Source organism: Garra rufa, chromosome 21, assembly GCF_049309525.1.
Source record: "Garra rufa chromosome 21, GarRuf1.0, whole genome shotgun sequence".
Lineage (NCBI taxonomy): Eukaryota > Metazoa > Chordata > Actinopteri > Cypriniformes > Cyprinidae > Garra > Garra rufa.
This window is the reverse complement of record NC_133381.1, coordinates 24,685,874-24,704,903: the sequence shown is the minus strand read 5'-3', so window position 1 is coordinate 24,704,903 and position 19,030 is coordinate 24,685,874. Positions and strand designations below refer to the sequence as shown.

The 19,030-nt window shown below is 35.4% G+C and overlaps 1 protein-coding gene across 1 annotated transcript; it reads left to right on the top strand.

The window, feature by feature from the left end:
* Window positions 1-6,496: 6,496 nt before the first annotated feature.
* Window positions 6,497-17,743, top strand: ncmap (non-compact myelin associated protein). The gene is made up of 4 exons (XM_073827483.1): window positions 6,497-6,780; window positions 14,795-14,901; window positions 15,443-15,527; window positions 16,942-17,743. Exons 2-4 carry the CDS (start codon window positions 14,808-14,810, stop codon window positions 17,207-17,209), a joined length of 447 nt encoding a protein of 148 aa, XP_073683584.1. The 5' UTR covers window positions 6,497-6,780; window positions 14,795-14,807; the 3' UTR covers window positions 17,210-17,743.
* Window positions 17,744-19,030: the final 1,287 nt, after the last annotated feature.

Below are 19,030 nucleotides of genomic sequence, written 5' to 3'. Positions count from 1 at the left end.
TCAGAATTGCGAGATACAAAAACAAAATTGTGAGTTTTTATCTCTTTGTTGTAATTCTGAGAAATGAAGTCAGAATTGCGATATAAACCTCGCATTTGTGAGGAAAAAAAACAGAATAGCAAGATACAAAAATTGTGAGTTTTTATCTCTGTTGTAATTCTAAGAAATAAAGTCAGAATTGCAATATAAACTCGCATTTGTGAGAAAAAAAGTCAGAATTGCGTGTTTTTATATTGCAATTCACAATTGTTGATCACAATTCTGAGGAAAAAAAAGTCAAATTTGCATGTTTGTGAGACGCAACTTAAAAGTCGCAACTGAGGAATTGCTGGACACGGGTGTAGCAGCCAATTTAAAAGTGGGGGGGACAGTATGGTGATGTTCATACAATATAATAAATTCTAAATAGAAGAACAATGGGCATTTTACAGCACCAAAGTGGCAATTTGAGGACACCCAAGAGATTTGTGCTGTGATTGGCTAAATGTTAGTTCACTCACATCTAAGTAACAAACCAGAGAACAATGGCGGAAATATTGGTGCTAGGTCAAAAAAAGTGCGGGGGACATGTCCCCCCCGGTTGCTACGCCCCTGGCTGGACAAAACTGCAAAAGAAGATATAAACTTGTGAGTGAGATATAAACTTGCATTTGTGAGAAAAAGTCAGAATTGTGAAAAATTAAGTCACAATGAAGTCAGAATTGCGTTTTAAACTCGTGATTGCGAGTTATAAAGTCAGAGTTGCGAGACAAACTCACAATTGCAAGAAGAAAAGTCAGAATAGCGAGATACAAACTCACATTTGCAAAAAAAGTTCCGGGAAATTAAGTCAGAATGCAGTCAGAACTGCGATACAACCTTGCGATCGAAGTTATGAAGTTAGAATTGCGATACAAACTTGCATTTGTAAGAAGAAAAATGTCAGAATTGGGAGATATAAACTTGCAATTGCATGTGTAATGACCTGAGATGGGTGACTGATTGCAGTGCAGTGTGTAACATGCGCTCGTCATGTGTTTGCTGATGACCAATGGAAACAGCCTGAGTTCAGCTCTTATCTTGTGTACGTGTAAAGCAGAAGGTCTATGCAAGATACTTTGTAGAGCAAGTTAAATTAATAGGCGTAATTAATAATTATGGTTTTATATAAGCATGCAATACTAACAATACGTCATGGTGAGAATAATGGTGCAGAGTATATTGAAATAACGTTGTCAAAAAAATAAATAGAAAAAGGTTATTGCAACTTTTTCATCTCACAATTCTAACTTTTTTTCCCCTCGCAATTGTGAGTTTAAATCTTCCAATTCTGACTTTTTTTCTAAGAATTATGTCATACAAACTCGCAATTCCGACTACTCAATTTTGAGAAATGTAGTCAATTGCGTGATGTAAACTCGCAATTGCGAGTTATAAAGTCAGAATTGCAAGATATTAACTCACAACTGCAAGAAGAAGTCAGAATAGCGAGATACAAAAACAAAATTGTGAGTTTTTTTCTCTTTGTTGTAATTCTGAGAAATGAAGTCAGAATTGCGATATAAACTCGCATTTGCTAGATAATAAAGCATGTTTTTATCTCGCTATTCTGACTTTGTAATTCACAATTGTGAGTTCATTACAATTCTGAAAAAAAGTGTTAGAATTGAAAGTTTCTATAACACAATTGGGAAAAATTTAGAAAAAAAATTAGATTTAGAAAAGATAAGTTGTCGCAATTGTAACAAAAAAAAGTCAGAATTGCAAGTTTGTACGATGCAACTTAAAAGTCGCAACTGTGAGAAAAAAAGACGGAATTGTGAGACAAACTCACAATTGCAAGAAAAAAGTCAGAATTGTGAGATATAAACTCGTATTTGCGAGAAAAAGTCAGAATTGTGAAAAATTGAGTCAGAATGAACTCAGAATTGCGTTTTAAACTCACAATTGCGAGTTATGAAGTCAGAGTTGCGAGCCAAACTCACAATTGCAAGAAGAAAAGTCAGAATAGCGGGATACAAACTCACATTAGCAAAAAAAGTTCTGAGAAATTAAGTCAGAATGCAGTCCGAATTGCGATACAACCATGCGATTGCAAGTTATAAAGTTAGAATTGCTTTACAAACTTGCATCTGTAAGAAGAAAAATGTCAGAATTGGGAGATATAAACTTGCAATTGCAAGGAAAAAAGTCAGAATTGTGAGTTTCTGAGAAATTAAGTCCGAATGAACTTAGAATTGCGATGTAAACTCCAAATGCTAGTTATGAAGTCAGAACTGTGAGACAAACTCACAATTCCGAGAAATAAACTCATCCAAGATACAAACTCGCATTTGCGAGAACAAAAAAGTCAGAATTGCAAGTTTTTATCTTGCAGTTCTGAAGAAAAAAGCTGGAACTGAAAGTTTGCAAGTTTGTATAACACAATTCTGAGAAAAAAAAAAGTCAATTGTGAGTCGCATTTGCAAGAAAAAGTCAGAATTGAGAGTTTCTTGGTCATTTTTATCTTGTAATTCTGACTTTATAACTCGCATTCGGAGTTTATCACAATTGTGATTAAAAAAAAGTCATAAGTGCGAATTTGTATAAGGCAATTCTGAGAAAGAAAAAAAAGTCAGAACTGTAAGATAAAAAGTCGCAGTTTACCTTTTTTATTTATTCAGTGGCAGAAATGGGCTTCCATAGGATAACTGATCAATTGCAAATAAGTATGTAAATTAAAACTAACTTGTCTAATTATTACAAACTCAAAATATTATTAAATAACATTGAACAAAGATTTTTCTTCAAGTGAGCATCAGATGACAGTGAATGTAATAGGCCAAATGAGCCATCTCTGATATCGACTAATGATAACTTAAACACATTAATTAATTAATATTGTTATCTACTCGAATATTTTGTTATGTACTCCAGTGTAAATCGTGCCATTTTAAGTGTGGCTTAAGTGTCCAAACACTTGGGGCCACTGTATAGTAATCACTGTATTGTAAGTTTTTGCAGTCTCATAGTGGGAGAAAAAAAGGTAGCCACAATGTGATATATGGGCGAATGAAAGCGGCTTAAACTATGTAAACAGTCTAATCTTCGGGCCGGATGTGTAATGACCTGAGATGGGTGACTGATTGCAGTGCAGTGTGTAACATGCGCTCGTCATGTGTTTGCTGATGACCAATGGAAACAGCCTGAGTTCAGCTCTTATCTTGTGTACGTGTAAAGCAGAAGGTCTATGCAAGGTACTTTGTAGAGCAAGTTAAATTAATAGGCGTAATTAATAATTATGGTTTTATATAAGCATGCAATACTAACAATAGGCCTACGTCATGGTGAGAATAATGGTGCAGAGTATATTGAAATAACATTGTCAAAACTAAAGGTTTGTGGGATATTAACATACAAAAATATAGTTTCCAACAGGCATTTAAATGCTATCCACCTTATTCTTCAGTGCAGAAGCGAGCGTATGAGTGAGACTTCCGGTTCATTTGCCGCAATAAAGAGAAGCCTAACAACGTGCAGTAAAGAGTAAAACTGTTTGCACTACAAACCAGTGTGTTCGTAATTAATATAATACATGAAAATAAAAAGTTGCGTAACCTTAGATGAGGTAACATGATTACCGATTTTAATTGTGAACATTTTAGTATCCAAGATACATTCATAAGTCAATAAAGCATGACAAGTAGTTTATGTATTATTTATGGATTATCATTACATGGGCACTATTACTTTATTACAGAAGTACATATTTCAAATGTGTCACAAAACATGTTAGTTTTTTGTTGTGAGGACAATAGAGTGTTCTCACGATGTGTCATCAATTGGCCATATTGGCGGCACTGAATATAAACAGTGCCACTGAACCGAATAAAACATATTTTGCTGCTGAAAATGATTATTGTCATGTTTTGGGTACTATAGACTGCCAAAGGTTAAAACAAATCAAGCAAAAGAGCGAAAAAGCTGTCTGAGGAACAAAAGGCATTTGTGGTTGACCAAAATAATCCAGGATTTCCAGGGCAAGAATCTTGACATTCGTGTTTGTTTTTATCATTTTCATTCAGGTTGGTAAAATATTAGGTTAATATCTTAAATAATACTGCTTGTATGCATCTTTACCACCTATTAACTTTAGTTTGTCAACCTATCACGCCCTTTCCTGCTTAATAAGTCAGGGCTCCGCAAAAAGCACTTGGGCCATTTGACAGAACCGTCACTTGCCCGATTGTATGAGCGTGTGATACATTGTCTACCATAATATTGTATGCTAACAGTTGTTATACCGATCTGACATTATCTAGTATGTCCCTCACTGTAGGAAATAGTAGGTTAAAGTAGTTCTGTGCGTGCACGTTTAGAGTGGATGCTTTCACTGTGTGATTTAGCCTGTTAAAAGGCATTTAGAATACCCCCAAATTTATCCGAGTATCGCCAATATGGCCGAGCATCCGGGTAACTGACCAAACTGTGACGTAAGTGCAAAACCTCTATTGATGTAAGGCTAACTGTTTTGCAAAACAAACCTTGACAGATTGTGTCCTGAAAATTACCTGTAAAATTAAATGTTTAATAAGTAAAAAAAAAAGACAAGTGATTTTAATGGTAAAAGTTGCTACAGTAAAAAACTATTAATTGGTTACCCACAAGTTCTCCTACTATATATGGTGAAAAATAGTATTGACAATTACATGTAATTTAATGGTAGTATACCGTTTTTGGAAGTGAAAAAGAAAGTATAATTTACAGTAAAAAGAAAAAAAAACTTAAATTGGAATTCCCAGGGAAATTTCACATTTGATGTTTTCTAAAAAAATAACTGTTTCTTCTTATTTTTTTCTTATCAATTGTGTACTTTAGGGTTGTATGTTACATCTGATGTTGCTAAATTGTTTATCGCATTATTTCAGTTTCATGTTTGTTACCATAATCCTGTTTATGTTTGTGTGAATGACATGTGCACCTTCTATATATAAATATTAGTATTTAAAAGCTACTTGTGAAGAGCATTAGTTCATCATGTGACTCACCTGCTTTTGGTGGTTATCAGTGTATTACAAAGATACAAAACAGATTTCAGTACTTCAATAGGTTGGTATATTAACATTATATCAGTTAATGAAATTTGATGTAAATTTAAGTTAAAACCGTAAAACCTAAAATGTTGCTACTGTATTTGTACAGTAAAATTCTGGGAGCTGCCTTTTTTTGCCATAAATTTTATGGATTTTTTTTTTTTTTTTTTAACAGTACAAGAGAGGTTAACATATCCTTTAAAAGCTGACATGTCCGCAAAATAGTCAGTCCCTCATTATTATTTATTTCGCAAAATGAGGAACAACCCATCCCATGACTTAACCATTGTAAAATACCAATTAATCAATCCAACCAGATGATGTAAGACCGGGAGCAGTGACCATTATAGATTTTACAGTTTTGTTTGAACTAGATTGAGGCCGAGGACAATAGAGTCCCTTCTGTAAGTCTCCACTCTCCTCCATTTGTTTGTGAAAGCTGAGCAGGACCTTTAAAAGTGTTCTTGTTGTATAAAGAGATGCCATCTGAAAGTTTCCCACAGAGAAACGAAAAAGAGTGCAAACTGCCAAACACAAGAATCCCAATGGGACAAGCTGTATTAGAGACCAACAACATTAAGCTACACCTCAGAAAGAAAAAAAAAGAGTGCATAATATGTCAATATCATGGTATTTCATATCAAACACTGTATCTAAAACAGAAAGTGGCTGGCTCACTAAATAAACAAGTATATAAAAGAAGGAAAGAATACACTTTTGCTCTTTACGGGTAACTTGATTCCCACTGAAGCATATTGCATTGGCTGGCTGGCTGACTGGAAAACCCATGAGTGAAACTCTGTCATGAGATCCCTTAGAGGAAGAAATCCCTCAAAAAGAACAAACGCCCCCTTTCTTTTATTGCAGGTGTGTGTGTGTGTGTGTGTGTGTGTGTGTGTCAGGGTGGAGGGATGAAATGTACCTTTTTCTGAAAGAAGCTGCTTTCGAAAAGAGAGTTGCAGAAAGCAGGTATGACTCATCTTCATTATGGTGTTCTATAATAACACCAATGTAAATTATGCTTAAATTAAAAAGCTTGATTAGTTTCGAATAGGTTAACTGACTCAAATGATGGACACCAAGTGAAATCACAACACCTCAGATGTTCTGGTATCTGCTCAAATCTATTTGCAATTGAGTGTGTGTTAAGGATGTACTTGGAAGGGAATCTGATTGAATATTTAAATGTGGCTGATGAAGCATCATCTGTAAACCACATCAGCTCCCTCTGTGGCCCTTGATTTGCATGGGTACAACACGAGTGCTAATCTTGTAATGATTTTCTGCTATTCTACAGAGCATGCCGGTGAGAAATCCAGTGCGTGCGTTTAATTAAAGGTGAGTGTTGACTGAGAACGGAGTGTGTGAACTGTGAATGTGGCACGCCTTGGGGGCCAGGCCAGACCTGAAAAACCAGCTACCGCTTTCAGTTCAGAGAGCTCTGATATGGTACGTCGTGTCTACCTCTCTGCCAAGGGCTGAAACCATCCCTCGCTTTTGACTTTAGGTTTTAATCACACCTGAACCGAACGTTCAGTCATTTCACCTGTTCAGATTCATTTCCGACAGGGTTTCCATTTTGTTTTTCTGTCCCAGCTCTGTTAACGGCAGCGTGTGTGCGAGGGAAGGCGCGTGTGGACTATGCTCACTTCAGTCGATTGATGAAGGGGGAGTGGAGGAATTGATTCTGTGGAGAGAGAACTCCACGCCGGGGGAACTGATCGTACAGGTAAGCCAATAATCAATCTTCACCCATTATCACTTTGCACTTTCAACTTTGTGTGTGATTTGTCACTAGTCACCTTAGGACCTCTGAGGGTCCCTGGCTGTGTGCCTGTAGGTGTGTGTAAGAAAGAAAAAAAAAGAAGATGGACATAGTGTCTATATAAAGCAAGTTGAATAAGTAGCTTTTATTCAACTCACTTTGTCTCTGTTGTACAGCTAAACAGGTGAAAACCACACTGTTGAAAGAAAGAAAATAATATAGTATGTTTTACAAGAAAACACAATTTCAGTGTTTTTACTTCAAAATGTACCGTTATTGGCAGTTTCTCTGAAATTATTAGTGAAATTTACTAACAATTTCTGAACGAAAATTGTTTCTACACCCATTTCTCAGTACATTTACCCAAAGTAAACAAACTCATCTCAGTTGTCTCTTAGCAGAAACACTGAAAAGTGACCATTTGCCTGCCTTAAAGTTACATGTATATCCAGTCTGATCATTAAAATGATATATTATGGTGGGTTTACTAAAATGTAATCATATTTTTGACTCTTTTTGAATATTTTCAATTAAGTTACCACATGAACACCTCAAATTTTAGTCCTGATGCTATCAACAAACTCATCTCAGTATGTCGGATTGGGTTTCTTAGCAGAAACACTGAAAAGTGAACATTTGCCTGTCTTAAAGTTAAACTTATACCCAATCTGATCATTAAAATGATATATCAAGGTGAGTTTAATAAAATGTAATCATATTTGTTACCACATGAACCACCTCAAAATTTAGTCCTAATACTATAGAATCTATAAGCAGTATATGCTGTAATGATTTATAATATTTGTTGTCAAGCCTTGATGTTAGTTCTTTCCTCTTTTGTGTTTTGAACTAATGTCTGATCATATGATGAAGATACTGAACTAATAATGTTCCTGGTAGGAACTATCGCAGAATTGTTTTCCCTTTACTGAGAAAACCAAAGAGGATGTTCTGTTTTGCACATCCACTGAGAAGTTATAAACACAATAACTTTTTGACTTTCTTTTTCACTTGCGTTTGATGTGATTTTAGACTGACATTGTACACAAAGCTCTGGCAGGGCAGTGAATGCTTATTGTGTTACGGGCGCTCAGGAACAATATAGAAGGTTCCTGTAAACAGTCTGTGATTTCATTTAGAGTAGATTTAGTTGAAATTTTTTGATGTATTTGAACTCGTTTTTATTTTTAGCGAGTGTGTGGGAGACACATTCAAGAATCCGGCTTCAGACGGACACATACCTGTAACAGAAGTGATGAATGGGCTATTGTTTAAACCAGGGGAACTAAGGACTAATCCGGCATGTATAGAAAAGCTGTAGTCAGGGCTGTGACGTGCTCTGGAGGCCAGACATACGTGAGCACACCTGTGATCTAATCATTTTTTGTGCTGGTTAAATATTGACCTATGATCTTAAGCCAAATTGATCACATTTATGTTCTGTCGTTTGTGTAATTGATTGTTTCACTAAATCGATTGACAGTGATACACACAAGTTTATGAATTTGACCTACGGTTTATCTCATTTAGCTAAAAACAGAATGGTGGATTTACATTACATTAGAGACGGGTGGTTAAATTTTAGTCAGAAGCAATCATAACATCTTATTTAAAATGATTGACTATATAGATATACAATTATAAGCCAATTGTTAGAATTATATTAGGCAGAAACTTAATAAAAGTTTTGCAATAGCCACACCTTAATTTTTCAGGCAACAGGTGGTTAAAAAGCACTTCAAGGGAAGATATAGAGATTGAGAAAGGGTGAAAGATCACAATGAGAGCTTTCTAGAGTTGTGGCTTTCTCCATAGTTTTTTTTTATTTTGAAATCAGAGATGACTCTTTCAAAAGGTATTCATGTTACTAAGGTAGTATTAATTAAGATGACTAATACAGTGTGTATTTACAATCAGTATATGTGTGCAATGAGATGTTTATATTAGGTAGTGCTGTCAAAAGGCAATTAAATATTAAAAATATTTAACACGGGTGGGGCGAGGATTGGCCACCCCACTCACAACTGCCGCTTTCTTTTTTTTTTGACAAGAAGTGCATTTATTTAGTCGCAAAATGTCTCCACATCAAATGGGAGAATTTTCAGACACACACTCCAACTTCACTTTAAAGGAACACTCCACTTTTTTTTTAAAAAAATAGGCTCATTCTCGCTAAAAGTGATATCGCCAGAACAGGAGAACAGCTGATTTCAAAACAGTAAAACTCAACTTATTAACTCGGGGGGAGTTGGAGAATGAGCCTATTTCCAAAAAAAGTGGAGTGTTCCTTTAATGCCAGGTGCTAGTCAAACAAGCATGGCAAAGGTACAGGTGACCAGGAGCTTCAGTCGATCAACAGTGAACTGTGGTCAGATGAGATGTTGTCAGGCCATATGTCAGTAAAAACGAATTTACCTGTCCTGTGAGCTATATTGACTTAGCTGTTATAGCCTGTATCATTTCATTTTAAAGTATTAATGAAACTACTAGCATGCGTGTCAGATCCACATCACATTCAGCAGTGGCAGCTCTTAATGTAAAAAAAATGAGGACAAATCAATAACTTTCGAAGCTTTAAGGATACATCTGTATCTAATTTAGTCTTTTATTCAATTTCTGTATATTTTCTACTTGCGGAAGGGCACAGGAATTTAATGGGTTTATGTGAAGATTGTTTTAAGTTCACTCAAATTAGAAGTTGTCTAATAAAAATGTTAAAATTGATAGCTCTCAATTCTACTGTATGTTATATGGATATAGTCAATAGTTAAATATTAAGAAAAAAAGAACAGTTTCCTAGAGACCTCAATAATATTGGTATCAGTGATACTCACCTATATAAAAAAAAAAGTCTTTATGTTGTTTCTACATTAATTTGAAGATTGAATGTGAAATTATTGCAATATAAAAGTATATTTAACATTTTTTGGGTTAGGTGGGATATTAATTGTGAATAATTAATTAATTTCAGAACAAATGTGCGATTATTGTTAATTTTTTTATTGATTGACAGCACTAATATTAGTCAAAGCCAAACAAATATTTTTTTGATGAATATAACAAGTGTATTTTAGCATTTTTATATTTATTCTAGTGCTGTCAAATGATTAAGCATGATTAATTTAGTTTACATATATACAACATTATATATATATATATGTATATATAATATTTTTAAAAATACACTACATGTATATTTGTATATATATATATATATAATACATATTCACAGTATACACATATATTGTGTAAACAAACACTTATTTTGGATGTGATTAGTTATGATTAATTGTTTGACAGCACTAAATTATTCATTTTAGTTTGATCACTTTCTATACAGCATTACTTAACATAAGCTTTTGTTCACACTGTGCCTTTTATTCCTTTTTTCTGATTAAAAAAAATAAGCTTGTTTAATTTTTATTTTCATCGTTTAATCCAGAAGTGTTCTGTTTTCAGCCAGGAATTGAATTGAGTTGAATTTAGCATAAATGCTGCTCGGGCAGGATTCAAGGTTTGTCTTGTTCTGTCCCAGCTGCTCTGTTCATCTGAGAGTTTAAAGTGGCTGTAAATTAAATCAAGTGGCACAGGCTGACACTTGAAACCTCAGAGTGTATTATGGTCTGTTTTATGGTGGTGTGAAACTGAGCTCCATACTGATGTCCTGTGATTCACCTTGTAGCTCAGGCAACAGAATTTACAACTATTTGCTGTTCTTCAGGAGTATAGGCGCTGTATTTTTCTTTCCATCAGCGCTGATTGCTTCTGTCAGAAATACTCATAAGAGGCAGCCTCGGACATTATGGCCTGTCTGGAACAGAAGAACCTGTTTTGCTTTTACGAAGTTGTGCTGAAAATAACAAAGAAGAGCTTGGCAACTAGGTAAATAAATTTTGCGGTTGTCTCAAAAGAAAGTTTTCTAGTCTTGTTTCATATCTAGATTATTCTGTTTACTTCCGCCTCCTTGAGGTTATAAATAATAGATGGACATCTGTTGATAAATGACATGTCATATAGTAAAAATTTAGAACCTGCTCACAAGTTATTAGGTACAATGCCAATAACACTCTTAAAAGTATTCATTTAAATGTAAAAGTGGAAGAAATATTCAATATCACCTAATACTGATATTTAAATCCATTCAAAACAAACTTGGTTTTTGGTTCTAATTCACTTCAAAGTCTATCAGAGTGAAATATTTCACAAAATTAGATAAACGGTACAAATATTTTTCACATATTTGCTCATACAGACTGATACAGTCATACTGGCCTGACTGTGCTGCGAAGCCCCCACGCTGGCAGAATGTGTAATAGCTGTTATGAAACTGAAGGTTTTGCATGTTTTGTAGTTGCCGGTCTATTTGAATATAATCAGCAGGTGAAGAATAGACTTCGCCTGTGCTTAAAAGTCTATCAGCACGTAGGAGTGAGACGGTCTGCAGGACTTCCACTGTATGAATGCATTTGGCTGAGTGATTTGGGGGGGAAAGGATGGATTCATTTGTGCACCGAGTTGTTAGGCTTTTTATAGCCAATGCTATTTTGTTTTGAAGCAGCTCTGATTGTATTGTCGAGAATACTCCAGAGTCAATTAAATCTTAAGCCAGCAGCAGCTGTATAATTTTGAGGCTGCGGTGAGCCGCTTCGGTTCAGTACGTCAGTGATGCACCATGATTGTGAGTTCACCGAGGACAAACCCTTGAAGTAAATCAAATTTCTTCTAGTTTGAGCCATGCCACTTATTCTTAACTCATCCCCAGAAACATGCTGGACAGACTGAGCTGTACTGAAATTATGATTAAAAAAGGGAAGTTGATGGGTGTGGGATTTATTGCTGACAGATATATGAGAGAATGATATATACCTCACGGCTTTCTTTAACAGATTGACTTAAACCATTTAAACATATTATCATAACTAAGGTAGCTGACATGAAATCTAATCCAATTAAATCTTTAAATTGGTGCCAGATAAACCATGAAGAATTAGCACAACAGCTCAAAAGCCTTGAAATAATACAACCGTTTTGAGACTACAATGCACAAATGTCTCTAAACTAATTAGTGGTTAGGTAAACATAATGAATCATGTATTCACTGTGGTTAAATTCCCTAAAACAGCCATTTGGTCTAATTAACATCTTGTTTTGTTCAAGGCAAACAGCTTTTGCAAGATCTTTCGAGCCAAAGGTGCAGCACAAAATAAGGAAAACATTATGTAATGTTGCGGTTGAGTAAAATGAAAACATTAAAGTCCTCATGAAATCAAAATTTCATATTTTTTTGGCTTTAAGCGTGGATATGTTAGCCTTAAGGTTATCTATAAGCTGGAGTTTTAAAACAATAACAAAATTAGCATTTAGAAGATATAAAACTTGAAGCATTAGAAGATATAAAAAAGTGAGCACACCCCTCACATTTCAGCAACCATTTTAGTATCTTCTCAAAGGACAATACTATAGAAATGAAACTTGGCTTTATTTTAGAGTAGTCAATGTGCAGCTTGTATAGCAGTATAGATTTACTGTCATAGATTTTATTGTCAAAATAGCTGGTAAAAAAGTGTCAATATATTGTGTTAGCACCATTGTTATCTGGCACTGCCTTAATCATCCTGGGCATGGAATTGACCAGAGCTGCACAGGTTGTTGCTTGGATCCTCTTCCACTCCTCTATAACGACATCCCGAGCTCCTGGAAGTTAGACACGTGGTGTTTCTCCACCTTCTGCTCAAGGATGCCCCACAGTTGCTTAATAGGGTTCAGGTCTGGAGACATACTTTGCCACCCCATCACCTTCACCTTCAGCTTCCTCAGTAAGGCAGATGTCAAGTTTATCTTAGTCTCTTCAAACCACAGGACATGGTTCCAGTAATTCATGCTCTTGGACAGGTTGTCTTCAGCAAACTGTTTGCGGGCTTTCTTGTGAGCCAGCTTTAAAAGAGGCTTCCTTCTGGGATGACGCCTATGCAAACTAATTATTGCAGTGTGCAGCGTATGGTCTGAGCACTGACAAGCCAACCTTCTAATTATGCAACCTTTAAAGCAGGGCTGGCAGCAGGTTCTGCACACATAACGAGTGCTCAACTTTGTTCATCGAACCTTGCAAGGCCTGTTCCGAACGGAAACCATCTTGGAAAACCTTGCTTTCAGGGTGTTACTGAACCTCTAATAGCCTTGGCCATCTTTGTGGAGAGCAACCATTCTAATTCTCAAATTCTTAGAGAGTTCTTTGCCATGAGATGCCATGTTGAACATCCAGTGGTCAGGATGAGAGAATTGTACATAAAGCACCAAATTTGAATTGCTCTAATACAAGATACACAACTTTGCATGGTCCTGTCAAGCAGACAAAAACATAAACATGATGAATAGGGCATGTGGCTTTGCATGGTTAAACAACATACTGCCGTTATCACTTAGGGTGTACTCACTTTTGTTGGCAGCTATTTTGACAATAATGGCTGTATGTTGAGTTATTTTCAGATGACAGTAAATCTATACTGCTATACAAGCTGCACATTGACTACTGTAAAATATATCTAAGTTTCATTTCTACAGTATTGTCCCTTGAGAAGATATACTAAAATGGTTGCTGAAATGTGAGGGGTGTACTCACCTTTGTGAGATACTGTAGATCACCATTTTTATGACATCACTATGCACTTCAGCGTCTCATTAAACTTTCCATCCAATCAAATCCTCTCTATTATCTGAAGCACCCCGCCCCCTATACTTGAAATAGACGCTGAAGCTGCTGATCACTTGTTCACAGAATTAGTATTTTCTGTATGGTGAATGGCACATAGTGCACAAACAACTCAGATAATGTAAATATCCTTTCTCTTGGGGCGAAAGTAGTCTGGTTTCGCACTGTGTCACACAAACCACCATAGAACGCTCACAGTCTGCTCTGGTCCAGAGACACAATAACACGGAGCGGATCATATGCGCGAGTCGCCACAGACCACAAAACATATCAGAGCCATTTGAATTCTACACAGAATGGTATATTTTACAGCGACTGTGGATGTCATACGGTGAGGCTTTACCAAGCTCAATGGCTCTGGCCCAAACTATGACATATACACAAAACGCTATTGGCTATCTCAATGGCTCAATCGGGGACATCCTTGTCTACTCCTGCTCCGGCGTCGAAACCATTGTGAACCGTTCAAAGCTCACTCAGGGCGGGTCGAAAGTAAGACGGCTGTGTCAATCAACTATCGTGGGTGTAGCCTTGGTCTGTGTGACATCACACAGAAAAGAAGCTGAGAATGGCTTGATTTGAAAAAGGGGTTATGATTTACATGGATTTTTAAAAAAGCACTGGGTGGATTTTTACCATTATAGGGTGGTTGTATACACACTGCCAACACACGTTTATGTTCAAACAACATGTAAAAGTGAATTTTGCATCCGATGACACCTTTAAGTTTAGGATTTTTTAAATTAAAATATAAAATATATTTTTAAAAAACACTAGAACTTTTTTTTGCTGACTTGCGTACTTACATTATCCTATGTTTAAATCCAGAGCAATTTGGTAAAATTAAAAAAGGAACAAAAGGCGTTTGTGGTTGGACAAACTGAACCAGGATATCCAGGGCAAGAATCTTAACAACATTTGTTTTTGTTCTTATTATTTCCAGTCAGGTGAAGTTTTAGGCTAATATCTTAATAATGCTTGTACGTATTGTTACCACCTATTAACTTTAGTTTGTCAAACTGCTGCGCCCTTTCCTGCTTAACTTCTCTCTATGATTTAGACGCTTTCACACATTTTTTCCATGGTTTCGACAGCCTAAATAAGCAGAACAATGTATTCAGTAGTACATTAACTGTGCAATCAATCCTGTTGTTTGCATCTGAGTCTCTCCAATATGGCCGCACATCCGGGTAATTGACCAAACTGTGACGTAAGTGCAATCCCTCTATTGTGTATTTAAACTTTCTTGTTTTTTTGTCTATTTTTCAGGACAAATCTAAAGATGCAAAGAGCCGACCCAGCATCCGTGACCCAGTCCACAAGCACACAGAACACAACAATCGTCACCAAGTCTAAAGAACAAATCCTCACGCAGAGTAAGTTTCACATATGTATTTTATGCAGATAAAGTCTGACACCCTGTTTACTGTGACAGGACATATCAAAAACAAACAGAACCCATTCTAATCAGTGATTCCGTCTACACTGGATGGGCACTGCATGACGTCTGACATGACAGACAAATGGATTTGAAAAGCTCATTTTGACGTTTCAAGTCTAGGCAGTCTTAAGCTGACACCGTGTGAAAGCCAGAAATCTTGAAATGTGCATTTTAAATGCCTCACTTCCTGGAACTTGTTCTACAGCATATTTTAAATCATTCACATTCAATTTTGTATTGCATATTCTACTATCGTTTTCCACAGTTTGTGATCAAATTAACTTCTTTAAATGTGTCTTTTTTATGGTGTTTTACTATGTTAGATTTTCTTCATATAGAATTTTGCTTACAAGTATTTTTTCTTGAAGTTTTGGCTTTATTCATGTTTATGTTTTCATTGAATAATTATTAGGGACTGTGTGGTTTTTTCCAATCCTTATTTTTTTTTAAACATTCCCTATTTGTTGTGTTCACAGGCTCAGGAGCCATGATAGCTGTAATCGTCATTGGCATAATCATCATCCTCACATTTTTGTTGATAGTCCTCAAGACGTACAACAGGTATGGCAACATTTTGGTGTGAACCATAATGAATGGCTTGCATACCAAGAGCTGAACACCTTGTCTATCTCCTCACAATAGCAAGACAATTTTCGACAGACCTTGTAATGAGGTCTAAAAATAGCCTATTCATTTCAATCAGGCTCACATTACATTCTCTAAATCTATTAGAGAACAAGAACACACTTAAAAATGTTCTCAAGGCTGAAAAGAACATTTTATGAAAGACTTCATAGCTCTTTCATTAAGCTGATTTATGTGATTTATCATTTAAAGCAGATCTTTTTTTTTCCATGCTATGGCGTGTAAATTAATAAATGGCCAATATTAAAATTATACACTGTAAAAAAAAAGTTTCAAAGTTGTAAATACAGATTATTAGATTGTTTTACAAAAAATATTTCATTTCTAGTTAAAAATGTCATGTTTAACTGAGTTAAATTCACGTTTACTTGTTTTTTCTTTGTGATTATTTGTGAAATTTACTAGTAATTTCTGAGTATTTCTTAGTTCTTAAAGTAAATCCTAAATCTTTTTTCAGTATGTACTAAATAAACTAAAAATAAAACACTCAAAACTAAAACAAAATTGTTTTAAAAGGCATGATTTAAATTACACATAACATTAAGCACAGGATGAAAAATGTATATGAATATAAAGTGTTATTAGTGTTTTGCAATGTCAGTGTTTTCTAAATGTACACTACCAGTCAAAAGTTTTTGAACAGTATGGTTTTTTAAATATGTCTCTTCTGCTCACCAAGCCTGCATTTATTTGATCCAAAATACAGCCAAATTAGTAATATTCTGAAATATTTTACTATTTAAAATAACTGCTTTCTATTTGAATATATGTTTTAATTGAATGCATTCCTGTAATCAAAGCTAAATTTACAGCATCATTGCTCTAGTCTTCAGTGTCACACAATCCTTCAGAAATCATTCTGCTGATTTGCTGTTCATGAAACATTTTTTTATTATAATTATTATAAATATGTAAAACAGTTAATTACTGTTTTTTACTGATCAGCATTTATTTATTTATAGAATTTATAGGTTAAAGAAATTAATGCTTTTATTTAGCAAGGAAAATCACAGGAATAAATTACATTTAAAATATATATTCAAATAGAAATGTTATTTTAAATAGTAAAAATATTTCAAAATTTTACTGTTTATCCTGTACTTTAGATCAAATAAATGCAGGCTTGCCAAGCAGAAGACACTTCTTTAAAAAAACTTTCAAAATCTTACTGTTCATAAACTTTTGAACAGTAGTGTACACATAGAGAAAATTAAAATTAACAATTAAATATCCAATATCCTAAATTTGATAATCAATATGGTCAATTTCATTCTTCTTAAAGCACAATTTTCTATTTATTAATCCATCTGTACAATCATTTATCTGACAGGAGGACTCATGCGAAAAGGATGCTGAGCAACAAACCACGAAAGAAGGTGTCTTCAACCACCATGAACACAAACCTGGCCATGAGCAACGTGGGCGCGAACTCAATCTCTGGAAGCTTTCCACAGTCTAACGCGTCCTCAGAGAATGGGTACCGCATTCCTCGGGTCGACCTGGCCAATGTGGATCGGAGTAATGGGGAGCATTTCAGCACCAACAGCGGCTCGACTATTGTGACGATACACGACATGCCATCAATAGATAACACATAGCAGACACTGTCTGGACTCACACGTGCAAAGATGCTAACATACCATCATGAACAAAGAACTAATGGAAGAGGCTCTGTGTTTTCTGTGCACCTGCCATTAACCAAACCTTCATCGCCCGTTTGGGATTCTATGGAACTTTCATAAAAGTGCACTTTAAGCCTGTAAATGATAATGAAGAACCTGAGGAACACTAAAGTGCCCCACCACTTGACATGATTATAGTTTTATTTTTAGCACTGGATTTGGTGATGAAATGTAGGTTAACACATATTTAACTGCCTTGAGCTGAAAACACTTCTTCTGGAATTGTAATTGGTGGGAGCCAGAATTCAGTTAGAGATGTTAAGGATGCCCGTCAATTTAACTTGTGTATTACTATGACATTTGCACTCTAATAGAAGTCTCTCATAAAAGATTGTACCGTTTTACCACTCTGTATATACTATTGTTTATGCATTTGACAGACGTTGATCCTATGCAGCTTAACTAGCATTAAAAGTATATATTTTGCGTCCCTGGGACTCAAACCTGTGACCTTGACACTGCTAGTGATTTTAGGCATCCTGACTAGATTTCCTATTTGTGAGTTGGGAAAACAGTGTGTAAATATGAAGTATCTTCAGGGGCCTCATTTATAAAACTTTCTTACGCACTGATTTGATCTTAGAGTGTTCGTACGATCAAATCCACGTCAAAGTACAGATTTATAAAAACCGTCTTTGACGTGGAAAAGTACTTATCTCCACGTCAGATTCCAGCTTGGCGTACGACCGTTTCCTTGTGGTAATGCCTGGTATTGCAGAAAGTTCAGCCTCACTATAATTTGATTTCTTGCGCTCCTTTTTACTTGCCATTGTCACAGAGTTTTTGCTTTAGGAATGAGCTCATTTTATATGTTAATTAATTAAGCAGGGGCGTTTCGACGGCGGAACATTCAGCTGCACACAATTCCACGATCATTTGTGATTTATAACCGAATGACTGGCGTACGCATGGATTTCGTGGTACGTTCGTTTTCTCTGAATCGCTCTTACGTTCAAATCAGAAAAGTTCTTAGATAAAATCAAGGATGGTTTCTACGCAAGTCTTTATAAATGAGGCCCCTGATGTTACCTTGTGAGCTGGTGTACATTACATCTTTAGACTGTTCTCTGAGGTCCACTTATAATGTTATCAAGATCTTTACATCAAAAAACATCATAATTTAAAAGTATTAAGATATTTTGTGTCCAGTTTTACCATACATTCCTCCTAAATGGACGCTGCTGTGATTTAGGTTAAAAACACATAAATAACTCATATGTGACCCTGGACCACAAAACCAGTCTTAAGTCGCTGGGGTATATTTGTAGCAATAGCCAAAAATACATTGCATGGGTCAAAATTATTGATTTTTCTTTTATGCCAAAAATCATTAGCAAATTAAGTAAAGATCATGTTCCATGAAGATTTTTTGTAAAATTTGTACTATAAATATCAAAATGTAATTTTTGATTAGTAATATGCATTGTTAAGAACTTAATTTAGAGAACTTTAAAGGTGATTTTCCCAGTATTTTGATTTTTTTGCACCCTCACATTACAGATTTTCAAATAGATGTATCTCGGCCAAATATTGTCCTATAGCCTAACAAACCATATACCAATACTGCCCTACAAAGCAAAAAGGCAGTAACTGCATTTTTGGTCAAAAATGAGTTATTATCATTTTCATGACATTCAAGGCATCCTTTGTTATGTGACAAAATATCTTATCTCAAATGTGTGTGATTTCGCGGCATCCTCACGGGACGGTTTTAACATTGGATAACAGGCTGGATGA